The sequence below is a fragment of the Actinia tenebrosa genome, unplaced genomic scaffold (genome assembly GCF_029948245.1).
Source record: "Actinia tenebrosa isolate PJP-AT-01 unplaced genomic scaffold, QUT_ActTen_1.0 PGA_scaffold1__47_contigs__length_23844297, whole genome shotgun sequence".
Classification (NCBI taxonomy): Eukaryota; Metazoa; Cnidaria; class Anthozoa; order Actiniaria; family Actiniidae; genus Actinia; species Actinia tenebrosa.
The window spans coordinates 9,428,426-9,446,637 of NW_028292578.1; the positions used below are offsets into that span (position 1 = coordinate 9,428,426).

At 41.6% G+C, this 18,212-nt stretch overlaps 1 protein-coding gene across 1 annotated transcript; it reads left to right on the forward strand.

Moving 5' to 3' along the window:
- The first annotated feature begins 7 nt into the window (after nucleotides 1-7).
- LOC116301857 (uncharacterized) lies at nucleotides 8-17,775 on the forward strand. The gene is made up of 14 exons (XM_089033070.1): nucleotides 8-383; nucleotides 3,017-3,307; nucleotides 11,195-11,275; nucleotides 11,822-12,076; nucleotides 12,676-12,936; nucleotides 13,453-13,679; nucleotides 13,985-14,217; nucleotides 14,399-14,490; nucleotides 14,575-14,712; nucleotides 15,520-15,630; nucleotides 16,255-16,412; nucleotides 16,810-17,017; nucleotides 17,089-17,235; nucleotides 17,496-17,775. The coding sequence occupies exons 2-14, from the start codon at nucleotides 3,071-3,073 to the stop codon at nucleotides 17,676-17,678; spliced, it is 2,331 nt and encodes a 776-aa protein (XP_088889196.1). The 5' UTR covers nucleotides 8-383; nucleotides 3,017-3,070; the 3' UTR covers nucleotides 17,679-17,775.
- Nucleotides 17,776-18,212: the final 437 nt, after the last annotated feature.

The following is an 18,212-nucleotide window of genomic DNA, read 5'->3' on the forward strand; positions in this document are numbered from 1 at the left end:
TCAGAGTGGAAATGATAACAAGGATCAGTCGATTACATGTCGTGAAATGTTCGTCTTTAGTTCGGGAGATCAACACAGGGAGTCCAACATTTCTTTTTCAGTTAACAAATACCTCGGAGATTAACCGTTCTCATGTATTAAGAAACCAGACGATTTAGAAGCCAGAGGGGATGATCTTTGCTCATTTTACGTTGAAATTTTTAGTATATTTGAACCGAAGTCTTTTTGTTTTCCATAGCTTAGCAACAATGTAGTGTAATGAATAAATGATGCGACAAGACGTACACTTCAAGGTCCAGTTGGGCTAAAGTTTAAAACCTCAAAACAACCCAGGTATGACTATAGGAAAAATTAAAGTTGACTGAAGATTGACGTTAACCAAGGTAACCTTTCTTTTTTCTTATGTATGTATTTTCATTTCATATATTTGTAATCCAACGTAATCTCTCCGCTCTGTCATGAGGTGAAATCGATTTTTTACTACTAGTAAACCACTGCGCCATGATCACATCAGAAACCCACTGTTGCTCCAAGTTTATTGTTACATTAGCCATGTAAAAAAAATCGAGATTTGGATGGGAAAATTATGCATTCTATTTTACCTCGAAAGTGCGCACAAATTCGATCTTCCAATTTCGTTATCATTGACTACAGTATATAAAGCAGCGCCTAGAGGAACACATAAATATAATTTACTTTGGCACAACAATAGAATACCGCAAAGTCAGAGATTCTACAGTTATTCCCGATGATATTTTCTATTTAAAGAGTTTTATATTCTTGAGCTTAGTTCAATCCTGAAAAATACTTATCCAGAGTCGTTTTAATTAACGAATTTTATACAAAATATTTACGTTTAAAAGAGATTTGTTCACGTTATACTTTATCTTTTCTTGATGAATAAATTTCACATGAAAAACATAAAACAAAACAAAAACCAACAATGCTTCATTTTGATGATGGTGGTTCGTATGGTTCCCAAGAGATTTAGGATGAATTAATAAACGACTTGACTTATTATGTTACTTGAAATAACAAAAGAATCCAAAGAAAACTGAATATTTCGTCGGAATCAACGAAAACAAAACTTGTGTGTGGGAGCCAGAAACGTTTTGATTATTTTGCTCTAAAACCGGGGACAAGTTTATTTTACATGGAGTTTGATAAAACATAAATCAATACGGAAATTTTCATTTATTTATATTTTTTTTAGAGTTTTTAAGTTAATAACGTCACAACTAGCCTGCACTGCATCCGGAATTTTCTGTGATTAGCCTGCGTGCCTCCGAACGTTTACTCGTAAAGTACGACAGAAAATTCCGGATGCAGTGCAGGCTAAGACGAGTAAACGTTCGGAGGCACGCAGGCTACGTCACAACTGACTTCGACTCAATAAACCAGAACTAAATATGTCAATAATAAAACAGTAATGATGAAAAGGTAAATTATACACCGTGAAAAGATGAAAAAACTTACTGACGTTTCGGACGCTAGATAGTCCTTCGTCGGAGTAAAAGAGTCTTTTACTCCGACGAAGGACTAGCGTCCGAAACGTCAGTAAGTTTTTTCATCTTTTCACGGTGTATAATTTACCTTTTCATCATTACTGTTTCATTAGAAACACCGACGCAGCTCACACTAGTTTTTAGCTAGTTATATCTTTTTATGTCAATAATGCAAAATTTATCATTTGTTTTATTAAGTAGCTACCATTAGGGACGGATCATTAGATCTTTGAGGGGGAGGGGGGTTTGGCAATTTGTTTTGTGCAGAAATTTTCTTTTATGCCTCACGGCTGTGCAGGATATTTTTTGGGTATAATTTGGAATTTATTTTTCTGGCACTGTTTTTATGCGCGATTTTTTCTCACTCTTTAAAGCTGTGCTCGAATTTGTTTTTAGTTTTTACCCACCCCCCTCCCCCTCAAAAATCTATTGGTCCGTCGTCTCCTAGAGTGGTTTTCATATCTTCATAAACCCGTGAAATACACGGCATACGCCATGGATTGTAGAGCAGAACTGCATTCGTTTGTGTAAAATGAGATATCTTAGTTGGACAATCCAAGGGAGTACACTATACTTATCCTTCAAAAGTCTCTGGCGTTTCACCAGTTAGATGATAGAACGAAGGAGCACATTTTCAGTCCGTCTCAAACCAAAAGTCATTTCGATGATAGCTATGTTTACTGAAGTATTTTACTATATCATGCGCTGATGATACGATCTTGCTTTTGACTGGCGAAAACTTGCAAAAACGTTCACTGACAAGAATCGAAATTTTGTACTACCGCCATGATTAAATTCAAACAATACTGAGCTCCGTTCCTTCTGGTTCTGGTCTCGAATCTTTATATTTGTGTTCATAATATAGGGGTGATTACTTACATCGATTAGGAAGTATGCGCTAGTAAGATCACATCTTTCATTATCGTGCGAGTTGTCGCGAAACATTGTTGAGTTGTTTAGCACAAATAGTGTTTTAACTGTAGTGCGCAATGTTGCAATAACGCAATTTAACCATGTGTCCCGTATGTGTACATTTGCAATGCTTACACGCAACTTAGCTACTAATGTTGCAGAATTAATAAAATCTATATACTTCTACGACGTTGCGCACGAAATGTCATCATTTTGAAGATCTCTGCAACGATGGTGGCAAGTAATAGTTGTTCGAGATCGAAGAAATGTGTGATGCCACTCTTGAGAGTTGATCAACCAAGATGGCGGCTATGACGTCATCTGCAACATTTGATAAGCAACTTTATACAACGCAGCATGGTGAGCAACTGCATATCAAACAAACAATCTAATGGCTCGTCCAACGCATTTCTTCTAGTTTTTTGTTTTTGTTTTTTAAATATGGCGTTTGAGCGTCCTCCATAACTTCCAGAGATACATAAACTTGATAGATGGCAGCCAAAACGAAAAAATCCTAGATTTTTCTGGGACACCATCCGAAAACAGTCCTGCTCTTTGTGTCTTTTGAGAAATTAAAACGAAATGTTATATTTGTTCAGATCCTATTGGTTCAAGACAAGTTACTGCAAAGCCACACATTTAGTGACTCAGCCATGGGTTGTACACCAAGCAAACGCGAAAACCGTGTAATTCTGAAAGACTTAGAAAACTATAAAGTCGAAATAGAAAAGCTAAAAGCAGAAAACGATGCTCTTCGTAGCGGTGAAGGAGGGAATACAAATTACGGTGCTTCTGATGACAACGAAAATCAGCTGATAAATAAATTGGAAGCTTTGAAGAAACAAAATGAAAAACTGCAAGAAGAAATTTCGAATTTGAAGAAGACTCAGGTAAGTAAGTTACTGAATTGCTATGTTTGATGTTGGTGTTACACACGGTACTTTTGATCCCGTTCGAACCAATAGTTGACACGTTTTTGCTGGAACTTATATTTACTGCTTCTTTCTTTGAGATCTATGCTCAGTACATGTGTGTAAGAATATATCCCTATCTATATCTCTGGTTACAAAACTACTATCTGGTTACATGAACATTTCGTCACACACTCTAATATTTACATAAAGACTTAGTCACGAAATGCCGTACTAGTTTTGTGTCTCACATACTCCCCCACTTAAAATGATGTCCTCCTGGACATGACAAAACACTAAACATAAATCAGACGTGTACACTATTCAAAGACTATCTACAGATTATAGAGTTCAAGTGAATTGGGTTGATCAGGCCCAATCAGTTAATTGCTGTCTCGTTTTCTATAGTCCATATGACTTCTCTTGTCCGCCGGCGCTGGGCACGTCGTCTCTCTAATGTTTCGTGTAGTAGGACGTGTGTAGTCCCTGACTAATCATTGTGTATTTGACACAGTCCCGTTCCAGTTTTTTTTTTTTTTTTTTTGATAAACTATAAGAATAATATGCTAAAAATATATCTGTTAGTACTGCGGGTTGTAAGTGTTGTAGCCATTAAACTGTTGGCGATACACTGTCCATGGGTATACAGGTTGGTTGTAAGGTTGTTGAACTTGTCCTTGTCTAGACAAGACTGGTGGGTTGATGAAGGTCCCTCCGTGTGCAGGAGCGGGGTAGTGATACGTCCCTCCGTAATAAGGGTAAGCTGCGATACCATTTGCATGGTACCAGTTAGTCATTGGTGTCCCAAGAGTGTTGTAGGTTAGCGTCTGTGGAGGGCGTCTCTCGCGGACTGGTCTGCCTTCCGGTTCTGTAGGAGGAACTGCTTCTAATTCTGTGTCAGGTTCGCCTACAGTGATGAGCTGAGGTTGAGCGTCCTCAAGGTTCTGAGCTTGGTCATGGCTTGCGTAGTCTTCCTGAGGTAGATTGTCTTGCTGGGATACCTGGTCTTCTTGTGGGGGGTCTGTTTCCGCTGACTCATTATGTTCACGTTCATTAGTTGCTGGATTCAGTTCGTTTGGTAAAAACCCTCTAAACTGTTCTTCTGACTCGTCATCAGATGGACTGTCATTAGTTAGAAACTGAGGTTGTGTCAAGGCCGGTCTATCTTGATTCTGGTTTGCTTGCCTTTGTTCCATTTGTAGCTGGGTGTGGCCCAGTGGAAGTGAGTCACATGGTAGGAGTAGATTCCTGTGGAGTATTCTTCTTTTACCGTCGATTGGGCGTCCTTCCGGTCTCACAACGTATACCGGGATTCCCTCTCTCTTTTGTACTACCACATGAACCTTGTCCTCCCAATGTGATCTAAGCTTTCCTGGCCCTCCACGTTCAGAGAGGTTCCTGACCAAAACGCGGTCACCTGGCTGCAACTGTGTGTAGTGAACCTTCTGGTCATAGTTCTTCTTTCCTCTAGAGGTAGAGATATCAGCATTTTTCGCTGCCTTCAGGTATGCTTCCTGCATTGCTGTGTGCCATTTCTTAGCGAACTCGGTGTAGCTGGATGTTCCCTTTTTGTTTGATGTTCCGAGAATTATGTCGATCGGTAGTCTTGGAGTCCGGCCAAACATCAAATAAAATGGCGAGTAACCAGTTGAGCTGCTTTTAGTACAATTGTACGCGTGCACTACTTTATTTAGCGAGTCTTTCCATCTACTTTTCGCGGTTTCAGGCAAAGTTCTTAACATCGACAGCAGTGTCCGATTGAAGTGCTCTGCTTTCCCATTGCACTGTGGGTGATATGGAGTCGTCCGCACTCGAGATGTTCCTGATAGACGCTGGAGTTGTTGAAAGAGTTTGTTCTCAAATTCCTTTCCTTGATCGTGTACGATTGCACCAGGAAATCCGAATCGGAGAAAGAAGTCGTTGTACAGTCGTTCAGCTGCAGTTGCTGCTGATTTGTTTCTAGTTGCATATGCCTGCGCAAAGCGAGTGAAGTGATCGACTACTACCAGTATGTACTCATAACCACCCACGCTGCGCTCTAGATGAAGGTAGTCCACAGAGATTAGTTCAAAAGGCGCGGATGTGCTGATGGGTTGCAGAGGAGCACGAGTCTCTCGATTCGGTTTGCGTTGCTTGATACATTCGCATACGTGAGATACAAAATGAGTGATGTCTCTCTCCATGTTTGGCCAGAAGACTCGTTCACGTGCGAGGTGTACAACCCTCTCTGCCCCTAAATGTCCCATATCCTTGTGGAGTTCCTTGAACACTAAGTTGTGGTATTGTGGAGGAAGTACAAGCTGTTTATACTCTCCAATATGTCGGCGTAGTAGTCCACAGTCGTCTATATGTAGTTTATTCCAGTGTCGAACCAGAGATTTTGTCTGTGGTTGCTCCCTCCTCATCTCTCTGACTGTGGGGCAGCGTCCTTCAGTCTTCATGGCTAGTACGCGTCCTATTGCTGGGTCTTGTCGTTGAGCTTCCAAAATGGTATCTGTTGGGAGGCCGTTAATTGTCACTCCACTCAACATTTCTTCATCTGGAGTTATTAGAGTACCACCCACTGCTGCTATCCAGACGGCTTCACCTTTCTCTTGAGCATGGAGTCCATTGAAGGCCGCTGAGACGTCTTCTCTCGTTGTCGTGGTTGTGCAGGATTCCATGTAGGTGTTGATGTCAAGAGGCATTCTCGAGAGAGCATCGGCGTCACCATTTACGCTACCTGGGCGATACTTGATTGAAAACCTGAAATCAGCAAGTTCTGCTACCCAACGTTGGCCGGTCGCGTTCAATTTAGCTGTCGACAGTACATACGTAAGGGGATTGTTGTCTGTGTAGACGGTAAACTGCGGTGCGTAATAGAGATATTCGCGGAAATGGTTACAAATAGCCCATTTTAATGCTAGGAATTCTAGTTTGCCTGAATGTAAGTTGTAATTCTTCTCAGCCTTCGTGAGTGCCCGCGAACCATACCCTATCACTCGCATAATACCGTTCTGCCTTTGATAGAGCACGGCTCCTAATCCCTCCTTTGATGCATCTGTGTGCAGTACAAACGACGTGTTGTAGTCTGGATAACCAAGTATGGGTGGTGTAGCCAAACAATTCAGCAGCTTCTCTAAGGCTTCCTGATGCTTGGCTGCCCAGGTTACTGGTTGCGAGGACGAAACGGCAGGCTGACTTCGTTTTCCACGGCGGAACGTTTTCTTGCACTGTTCTGGTGTGCTAGTTTCGTTTCGTCCTTGTAGGAGTTCAAACAGAGGACACGCAATCCTTGAGAAGTCCTGAATATATCGCCGATAATATCCGACCAGCCCGAGAAGTTTTCTTACATCCCCGACTGTTTTGGGTTGCGAGTTTTTCAGTACTAGTACTGCGGCAACGTTCGATGGGTCGGGTTTATATCCTTCTGCGGATACGATTTGTCCCAGGTAACGGACTTCTCTTTGAAACAGCTTACACTTAGCAGGTTTTAACTTAATACCATGGGATCGTAAACGACGTAGAACCTGTCGGATGTGCTCGACATGGTCCTCAAAAGTCCTACTGTACACGATGACGTCATCGATGTAGGGGACGCAACAGTCATCTCGCATGTCGTGGAGACAGCCTTCCATGAATCGTTGGAACTCAGCAGGCGCTGTCATTAAACCAAAAGGAATTCTAACCCATTCATAGAGGCCCCATGGAGTCACGAATGCTGTAAGGTTTCGACAAGATGGATGGATGAATCCTTGGTGATAGGCTTTTCCTTGGTCCAACAACGAGAACCAGCTGTTCCCTCCAAGGTTCTCTAGAGTTGTCTGCACACGCGGCAGTGGGTGTCGGTCTGGAACTGTGCGCTCGTTCAGCTGACGATAGTCGACACACAGACGTAGGCTGCCATCCTTCTTACGAACGCACACTACTGGTGAAGAGTAAGAGGATCTCGAGTGTCGTATCCAGCCACGGTTTAGAAGGTCCTCCACGTACTGTTTTACCTCAGGATACAGAGGTCTCGGGATTGCTGTGTACGTTTTCTGGACTGGTCTGGTGTCTGACAGGTTGATAGACATTTGCAGCTCTTCAGCACAGCCGATGTCGTTGTCGTCTTGGGAGAAACTGTGGGCCTCTTCTTTGAGCATGCTCAGAGCGATGTTCTTTTGCTCGTCTGTCAGGCCGTCTACGCTAGGTAGGTGGGAGATTTCCTCGGCGCTAAAATCCGTTTCGCTGGGTGGTGTCGCTTGTTGACATGGTAGATCCCTCCGTGTTACCTCGACAGGTGTCACCGACCGTACTTGGTAGAGGCTACCGAGAACAGTGTGGCCCTTAATACGTACGTCATGGTCAGAGTGGTTCTCGACACTGATTTTCACGCGACTGGATGAGCCTCCCGAGATAGTCACTACAGATTCTGGTACATTTATTTCACTCGGCCACGAGGCTTGGGGGTCTGGTTCAAATAAAACTGGAATCTTACCCTCAGTCGGACCAACCTTTGCTGAGCACTTTATAATTGTTGCTTGCTTTTTGGGTATTACAATGTCTCGCTTGCAAGTTTTAATTTCGGCAAGTTCGCAGTATGGATCAACCGCGCGCAGCGTACTCACTAGCCCTTCTACGTCGCTTCTTTTCAGATGAGTCATTGTCGCCGCCATACTGTCTACTATTCCGTCCTTTGTTTCCCCTTCACGTTTAACAAGTTCTGCGATAACATTGTACCCAATAATAGGTGTGTCTAATTGGTCTCGTGAAACCAAGAAAGGAACTTTGACTTTAGCTCCCTCTCCTCCTGACAAAAGCTCAAAGTCTATTTCGACCCAACCCTCAAATGGGAAAGGGGTACCGTTGGCCGCTGTCAGGTTTAGATTTTGCCCATCTAAAAGTTCCCCTATTTTACGCACGGTAGTCCCATCCATTTGTTTGTCAATCCAGTCTTTGGGGAGGATAGAAACCTGAGCCCCAGTATCCCATAATGCATCAGTTTTGCGACCATTTAACAAACAAGTTATCATGCATTTCTTCCCCACCAAATTAACAACTTTGGTGAGTTGTCCTGGCGTGAGGTGTGTGCGGTAAAATCCTTGTTCTCTCATCTCTTCATTCTCTTGCTGGGTGAGATAGCCTATTGCATTGCAAAGTGTTTTGTGCTCATTCCAATGTGCAAACTTACACGCACTTGAACAGTAATTAACACTTTCGCATCCCGAACAAAGTATGACTGTTTCTTGTTTCCCTTGTACTCCGCACGACACGCACACATGGGACTCTTTGTTTTCCCGGACTACTCCCTGTCCCCCGGGCGTAGCCGTCGGGAGTTTCCCGACTTTGTTTTGCAACCCCGCGCGAAGTGTTCACCCGATCCACATTTAAAACAATGACTACAACTTTCAGCGTTGTTTTCTTCACATTTAGTGCAACGGCGAACATTCCTCTCTTCCTTCCTTCTTTCGCGCGGTTTATTTAAATCCGATCGAATTGCAGCCACTTCAGCCTGAAGAGCCTTGAGCGTTGCCATGTAGCTATCTTCACTCTGTGCTTTCCCACTGCCATGGTTCTTTGGCGCTGGTATTTTTCTATCGTTTTGTTCGACAGGAGCGTGAATTTGATTAACGAGCGCTTTGCGTGACCCAGGACTCAGCTTACTCATGCGCTCAGACTCTTCCGACGCCGCAGCATTTAATTTCTCCATTAGCTCTTCGTCACTAGCGTCAGCGTTTAACAGATGTGGCCGAAGCTTTGTGCGTATGGATTCCGACTGCAGGCCGGTCTCGATCACGTGGCGAAATAAACCATTTACTAACGCAGAGTCATACTTAACAGTTCCTTCGTTCGTTTGCGATGCAAAGAGAACTTGTTGGCGCAAATCCATGACTCTAATTAGAAAATCTTGCGGAGACTCCTTCGCAGCCTGACATGCCGTTGTCAATTCTTGGTAAAGCTCTGTACTAGATTTCTGTTTATAATGTGCTTTTAGAATCTGCTCAAGTTTTCCTATCGTTAGCGCTGGCATCATTTCTAAATAAGATCTTAATTTAAGTGATGGACTAATCGCTCTGATCACGCCTTCGATTACTTCTGTCTCGCTGTATTTGTTCTTAAGACCAACCTCGATTTGCCTCAAGAGACTTACGAGAGACAAGCGGTCTTTGTGCGTATCTCCTCCAATCATACCAATGATACGAAAATCGCGCCTGAGTGCATTTCGTACATCTACGACGCCTACGTCACTAAGAGTACATACCGGTTCGATTGCTTCCTGTTTTGATGATTTGTTATCTGGTTGTAGAGATACCAACTTTTCGTTTGCTTCGTTGATTTGCTTCTGGTAATCCTCCATCATCTTCTTGAAGTTCTCTTGCATCTTCTCTAGTTCTTTCTTCGCTTTGTCGTATTCAGCATCCTTCTGCGCTGTGTTGCTCTCCTTGGTGAATTTGCCGATGTCTTCAATGACTAACTGTTTGTCCTCTGAGCTCTCTATTACTTCTTCGACTGTCCTCCGTATTTTCCTCGATAACTTTAGTTTTCCTTCATCTTCACAAGGCACCTTGAGGTGTTCTGCTAACTCCTGCAAGCGTTCTAGCGACAAATTTAAAATTTCTTGCTCCAATCTCAACTGCTGAGCCTCTAAATCAAAATCCATCGTAGCCGGCTTGGTCTGTTATTACACCACACCCCCAAATCTTGCAAAACCACGTTCTCTAAAGTTTTCTGGCGTTCAAACGGACATTAATTCCTCTTAGGCCACGTACATCAAGTCTTCAGTACCATACGAAGGGAATGCTTGACTTATTTGCGATGAAAGCATTCAAAGGAACGCTAATTTCGTATCCATGTGCGTCCAACACAACATCAACTTCTTTGACCACGAGGTCAATCGTCTTCCAGGTCTAGAGAACCGCCTTTTTACGAGAAATTCCTCGATTAGCGGTCCTGGCAGGGTCGCCAAAATGTTACACACGGTACTTTTGATCCCGTTCGAACCAATAGTTGACACGTTTTTGCTGGAACTTATATTTACTGCTTCTTTCTTTGAGATCTATGCTCAGTACATGTGTGTAAGAATATATCCCTATCTATATCTCTGGTTACAAAACTACTATCTGGTTACATGAACATTTCGTCACACACTCTAATATTTACATAAAGACTTAGTCACGAAATGCCGTACTAGTTTTGTGTCTCACATTGGGAGGAAGAGGGGTGCAGTGGAATCTCTTAGTTATGATCTCCGAGCTAGTTTCTCGTTTATAAAATTTTCGTAACATGCAGTAGAATCCCCTAAGAGCTGACTCGGTCCTCCTTCAATTTAATCCTTGGATGTCACCCAGCATTTCAAATTTTTATAAAATGTTATTTGTGTGTTTGCTTGTCCATACAGATTTACTCGGATTTAATACAGGTCTAGGGCCCACATTTTTTTGTGTTTGGAAAAAGGCGGGTAGACTGACCACCCGCCGGTTCGGGGATTACAGCGTTATACAACTAATTCAAAACACTGTCGGTCGGAGGTCTGAAATCTGAGTCCGTAATGAATTGTGGATTGTAAGCTGTTACTTGTTTTGTGTTTTTTTTTAGTAGTTTGCAACACGTCATATATCAAATATTCCTACTTTGAGCGATGTCCTGCGCTAACGAGTTGTATTTTAATTTTTTTAACGAGAAAACATTTAAGCCCCAAAAAAGTCCACTCGGTCTCAGATTTCAGATCTCCCACCGACGTTTTCTTGAAATAGGTGTATTCATGCACAGCTTGTTATTATAGTTTTGAAATATTGCGGGGGAGACAGGTGCTCCAGTCCCTTCCCGGCGCTTTGGTCTGTATAGTATTTATAGTAAGGCTTATGGTGCACCATGTAGCTTACACTGAGTGATGTATGATTTCAGGGTATTGCTACGGTAAATACCAGTGCTGTTCAGCTGTCTGCATTGCCAGCGTCGTCAAACCTTCCTAAAGTTGGAGACTCTGTGAGTATATGTATTTCATTTTAAGCTACAAGTATCAACAGAAGTCTTTCAGTTACATTAAATCTAGGAATCACTGTTGTACTCTTGATTTTCGAGGTACAAGGAATATTTTCCACAAAAATATTACATCCATTCTAAGATGAGAAACTACCTTCCTAAGCTCGATTATGTTTATGCATCTAAGGTTTGCGATAAAAAACATGCAATTTTGCCGACAGGTCTTTACCCAACAAAGTATACAACTTTGGGTAACTTTCTTACGTGACTCACTGCAAAGACCAAAAAGAATGGACCTCTTTACTCCTTGGGCATAATGATTTGCCTATATTTTCAAACGTTTCCGGCATTCTCTTTTAAAATCATTGTTGCTTTGTGTCTTATATTATAATATGGACATTAAACAAAGAAAGGATACTATATAGAATGACATACCGACATGGTCTGAAATTGGAAAACATTACTCCCAAAAAGCTAGAAGGGTACGTCTATTTGCACCAAAATAATGTATGTCGTCGTTACTAATCGGACTACTTATTCTTTTGCCAGGTCCTCGCCATGTGGGAGGTCAGTATGTGGCAGTACTTCACCGCGACAATAGTAAACTTCAACGCCCGTACCCTGAAGTTTGAAATCATCTGGGATGACCAGGATCCGTCTGGTCGTATTATCGATTATTATAACCTCGCTTTAGACAGGGTTCCGGATGATGATGAAGTGGCTGTGGGGTCCATTGTACTGTTTCCTCAGGGTGAGTACAGGGGAGAAGAAGGCGTGAGGCTTGGAGGACAGAGATGGCATCAGGTAGGTTATTTTATCAAGTAAAATTGAAAATTGAAAATATAATGCAGATGTATACCTGTTGAGCTTGCATTTAATTTTTAGGTTTAGCTTTCATGAATTCTCCTTTTGCTTTTCTTCCTTATAGGCGTTCTTTTATTTCTGTTCAATGAATAATTAGTTTGCTCTTTTCTTCCTTTCTTTCTTTCTTGCTCGCTAGCTTGCTTCCTAATTCAATCCATCCATCCTTGCCTGCATGCCTCCTAATTCCATCCAGTCCATCGTTGCCTGCTTCCTAGTTCCATTCATACATCCTTGCCTGCTTCCTAATTCAATCCATCCATTCTTGCCTGCATGCCTCCTAATTCCATCCAGTCCATCGTTGCCTGCTTCCTAGTTCCATTCATACATCCTTGCCTGCTTCCTAATTCAATCCATCCATCCTTGCCTGCATGCCTCCTAATTCCATCCAGTCCATCGTTGCCTGCTTCCTAGTTCCATTCATACATCCTTGCCTGCTTTCTAATTCCATCCACCAATCCTTGCCTGCTCGCTCTTAAATACCATTTATAAAAATAGGCTAGTCCCCCTACTGACTGAATTTAATTCCCACCGTCTTACAGGGAAAGATAACTTTCGTCTCTAAAGGCGAAAATGGCGAAAAACTGTACAGCGGTCAACACACCAAAGGTAAAGAAGACGGCAAATGGGTCACCTTTAGAGGATATGAGCCAGAATTCTACAGCCTGACAAGAAATCAGTTAAGAATTGCTCCCAACGTGCTTGACTTGCTGTCAGCAGAAGCATCAAACGATGAAGAATCAGTACATGACACCAATGAAGATGCTGCTGATTCTTGCGATGTCTTTATTTCTTATTCAAAGGTATTTTCGAAGATATTCGCACGTTGTTATAACTAAATATGTCATGACTTAAATATGTGATGTTCTTACTACTGTTCCCAGTAGAGCGAGTCAGTTGTGATTTTTTAATCACCTTCGTATGTTAATCGCAAGTGCATTTCAAGTCACTTCCTTGGGTATCACTTTGAGAAAACGCATGAATATGGATATACCCCAACTAAAGGATGTTATTCCTAAGAGAATGACAAGTGGTCTATAATGGGAAAGCATTAAGTCCAAGCTAAAGAGGTCTATAGCATTTCTGAGAATGTAACAGCTGCCTGTCATTCCCTAGGAGTATCTTTCTCATGAGCAAACACATAAATATGGCTAGACTGTAACTAAAGAATGTTAAAAGAATGACGCGTGTTCTAAATTAAGGTATTTAAGCATTACGTCCAAGCTAAAAAAGTCTTTAATATTGCTGAGAATGCAACGACTGCCAATCCAAAGTCTAAATTCTAAATCCGCTCTGAAAGAACCTCTATTGCTTTTCAGTTGAACAGCTTGGACGCAGTACGTAATAATGAGGTAGGAAATCAAGATCTGCCGCCAAGCTACAATGAAGCACTCGCAGCCATGTGCGACCCACATGACATTAGGAACCAGTTGCAGCAGAATGGCTTACTTGTTGGTCAAGAACCATCCGGGGACCTGATGAAGACTGTCAAAATGATTCATAACGCCAAGGTGGTGATAGCATTCTTGAGCGACGAGTACGCCAAGTAAGTCATTATTTAAAGTGTTGCCGTTGATATGCCCGCGCTAATTAAGCATGAATATAAAACATGTAATTTGACTCAGAGGGATAAAATACAAATGATGCTACAAAGCTAAGGTTGAAGCCGCCATGGTGGTGGTGGTGGTGATGGCTATTTTACTGCATGGGGCTGCACGGTCTCATTTGGCACTAGTGTTGTTGTTTCGTGGCTTTGCAGCTGGTGTTATTCATCTTGATGTTGGGGTTGCTCCAAGGGATGGAATTTCATCTTTCCTTTTTCATATGTTTCCTACTTGTTATTAACATCAGTGATGAGATATGTCGTCAGGAGTTCCAGTACGCGAAGAAGACAGCCAAGAAATCGGTCATTCCTGTAGTCATTGGTGAATCATTTGAATGGATGATGAGTGTTGTTGGATTACTCATCGCTGGTGAGTTGTACATTCACTTTAAAGACAAAACTGTACAGGAAATGAAGATGCAGGAGTTACTCAAGGCAGTTGGTAAAAGTGTGCCGACTGGAGCTGATACAACAGACGCAGGTAAGAATTAAGGCGGCTTGTTTTTAAAATGCTGGTTTTGATGGCTACCATGTTGTCTGGATATATCAAGACATTTTTCCTGTTTTAGTTGGTATAAGAATGTTTTTTTCATTCCCTTTTGGATGACTGGTAACCACCTATATATTCTTGCCTTTACTTTACTTTGCTCTCGGAATTTCAGCGGTTACAAGTGTTCCCAAGAAACTTCCAACTCCAGATGTATTTGTGAGCTACTGCTGGTCAAATTCCAACAAAGCTCTTCAGTCACATCAAGTACGTACGACCTAGCGAATAAAATCATCAGTGAAAAAAATACTGTAAAAGCTTGTTAAATTCTAAATGTTTTCGTATGTATAGATTCCAAAACTCGTAGGAAGTCAGTTTGCAGATGCAAGAAGAATCAAAGAGGATCTCTCAAAAAGCGGTGATCTCGTTTTATGGCTTGATATTGAACGACTCCAGACAACTAACCAATCGGCCGAGTCTATGAGCATGGTAAGTATAGGGAATCATTGGTGTGGTAGTCAGTACACTCACCTTTCTCTACCTTAAGGTGCGTCTCGGGTTCCACTCCTGGACTTTGCATCAAACTCGAGAAAAGTTTGTTAGGTCTCCCTCTTGATTCGCGAAGTTTTCCCCCGGGGGGGGGGGGGGGGGGTACTACCACCCCAACTTGGGTAGGGGTGTGCCGCCAGGACCTCAAAACCCTGACCCTATCCCAGACCTAAAATTTTGATTTTACATATCCTACCCCAGACTAAAACTAAAAAATATACACCCTATCCCAGACTAAAAGATGGAAAATACGGTTTTACAATCGATTGCAATCAATATTTACTAACATATTTATTGTTTTTGGTCGGCAGAAAGCGTAGCCTATTCGCCAGACAAAAACGACCAAATCGTTAACCCTATCCCAGACTAAAATGATACCCTATCCCAGACAAAATGTCAAAAAATGATACCCTACCCCAGACCCAAAAGCCGAAAAACCATACCCTATAGGGCGGCACATACCCGTATAGCAAATATAGGGGAGTACCCCCCCCCCCCCCCCCGGGAGTTTTCCTCGGGTTTTCCAGGTTTTCTACCCTCTCAAAACAACTAAACAAAGAAATTCCAATCGTATCTGTGAATTAGCAGTGTCTGACTGAGATCAATCCAGAGGATTTTTCAGTGCTCAGAAATTTAAACTTTATCTCATGATCATGATTATGGTATCTGTGGCAAAGAAAGTGTCTTTGAGCATGATGAAGTCTACGGTATGGTCGAATGAAATTCATGTATAGTGTCAACTTTTAGTTCCAGCAAATAGCCTCAGGTTTGAATACAGCCAAAGTGGTGATTGTTTGTGTAAGTGCTGAATATGCTAAAAGTGACAACTGCAGATCAGAGTTCCAGTTTGCCTTAAAAGTGAGTATTTTATTCAACATGCCAATCAAAGTAAAGGTAAAGGTTTTGATGCATGTTGTATACCAATGGACGATGTGACTGATCCAATCAGTGAAAGGTCACAACGATATGGAATTTTCCCAAACATTGTCTGTATTTCAGGCATACTTTTTTCTGTGCTTACATTTACATATGAATATAATACATTTCAAAGCTTAGTAAATATGCAACATGTATCAAAACCAGCACCAACCTTTTTTGGGAATAGCTGTTAAGTTGTGTACTGATGGTATCACATGTAACACCTGAACCTATAGTAATCCTAGTTTGGTGTTGGGGAAGTCAAGTCAATTCAGTATAATTATCATTCTATGAGAATGAGTCATGATGTGACAGGGTGCATGATACATTAGTGCACAAAGCCCAAGGGTGCAGAAGCAAGTAAGTGGGATCCATTTTTCCCCATTTCAGACCACGCATCATTCTCAAGAATATCATGACACGTGAATATGAATACTACTCAAACAAAGAATCTTATATTCTAAAGAGAATCACACTTGCATGGTATGAGATGGGAAAACATTACTCCCAAGCTGATCTTAAGAGGTCTATCGTCGGTTGTTTAACAAACACTTCCATTTTCAGTCACTCAAGAAGCCCATCATTCCAGTTGTAGTGGGAGAAGGTTCCGACTGGCGAGACACCGTAATAGGCTTGTTGGTGTCCAGTCAAGAGACAGAAATAATCGATATGCAATCTGTGACAACTGAAGAAAACTACCGTAACGCCCTGGAAAAAATCGAGTAAGTGAAACTAGTATTATTTCAAGCCAATCCAATTCAACATGCTATAATGATGATGACTATCACTATCGTAGCCAAAAGGTTAATGATCAAACTGAACTACCTCAGAGGAAACCTTTCCATTTGTGTAAAACGTTATATTTTAAAAAGAAGGAATGTTGGTGAATCAGGTACCGTTTTGGCTTGGGCGTAATGTTTTCCCATTTCAGACCACGTCATTCCCTTGAGTATCATTTCTTTGTCCAAAGGTGGCACATGAGAAGACACATGAAAATGGATACAGCTCAAACAAAGAATCTTATACTCAAGAGAATGACATGTAGTCTGAAATGGGAAAACATTACACCCAACTTAAACCTTGACGTAATTACCTTAAGCAATCTTTGTGTTTTGCTAGGAAAAATGTGAAGGCAATTCTTGGAACTAAAAACAAAACGAAAGAAAAAAAGGACTTCCGCGCACCAATGCCAGGAGATCACGTGATATGCCACCACCATAAATGGGCGTTCTACTACGCTACTATTGAAAGTTTCAACGCAGAAACTCTGGAGTACACAGTCAACTGGGACGATAACGACCCATCAGGAAGACACGAGACCTACAAGGTATCGATTTTTTACCTCTGTATTTGTATGCGGTTTAGTCATTGTACTGATTGATCTCATGGTATTTTCAGAATGTGGCCATCGACACCATTCCTTCGCCCGATCAAATCGGTGTGGATTCCATCGTCTTCTTCCCTCAAGGTTCTTACGGGGCTACGTTAGGGAACAACACTGGCGGTGGTAGGTTCCACCAGGGAAGAATTACGAACATCCATAAGGTATCATTAAACGTCTGACTATTTGAATATGAGAAAATCATGGCGCAGTGTTGCATAGACGGAGGGAAGTTTTTAGAAGGGAATATATATTGGTTCCATTTGACTAAAAGCGAAATGGGACCAATATAGTATCTTCACAGACTTTAATTTAGCTTTCTGTGATAATTATTTAAAAGTTAAACGTTAGATAAATTTCTGCGAATGTTTCGTGTTAAGTGCGAATGTTTAAAAGTGCTCAACTAGTTTCTTCTTCATTGCAGGACGCTTTTGGTGTAACACTTTATGATGGCCACCACACAAAAGGAGATGATGACGGCAAATGGGTCACGTACAAGGACTACAATTACTATTTTACCAACCTAAAGATAGATCAACTCAGAATTGCACCCAACGCCATGGATGCTCTAATGGCGTGTAAACAAGCATTCTCCCTAGACGACTGAAGAATGGATGCCACAATATAAGCTATCGATAAGAGTCTGGTCATGTGTAACATTTTTGGTTTAGTCTTTCTTATAAATAAAGTCATGTGGTTAACAAGGTCACTGTGCAACGATTAAAAAAATATCTGTTCACAAAGCCAATAAAATTTAGGGCGGGGAAAAGTAAAGGGAAGATCTAAAAGTGCTAAAAGTGTCCGACAGTGGTTGCGGTCTATACCCAAGAATATAATCTTTACTTTATATTTTTGGTCACCATTTCGGCCATTTAATTTTTATCAATTTCCGAAAATTTGTTGTCGCTGCCGGCTGCCATTATTGATCAAGGTTTTCTTTTCTCTCTGATTATCATATCTCGTGCTATTTGACGTTAACAGAGTTTCCCCAAGTGCTTTACGGAATTCCGCATACTTTTTCAGGCTTTTTAAACTGCTGATTTGAAGCTCGTTGAAGTTAATGATTTCAGTTACTATTTGAACTATTTACACATTTAAATCAAGTGATCTCCTCCATAATGGCGAAGTCATAAAAACGTAA

What these genes read in the sequence shown, in the direction of transcription:
- LOC116301857 (XM_089033070.1), top strand. Translation starts at nt 3,071, where the DNA reads ATGGGTTGTACACCAAGCAAACGCGAAAACCGTGTAATTCTGAAAGAC. An exon ending in GAGGACAGAGATGGCATCAG is followed by an intron (nt 12,077 to 12,675) that starts GTAGGTTATTTT and finishes ACCGTCTTACAG; the next exon opens with GGAAAGATAACTTTCGTCTC. An exon ending in AGCTGATACAACAGACGCAG is followed by an intron (nt 14,218 to 14,398) that starts GTAAGAATTAAG and finishes TCGGAATTTCAG; the next exon opens with CGGTTACAAGTGTTCCCAAG.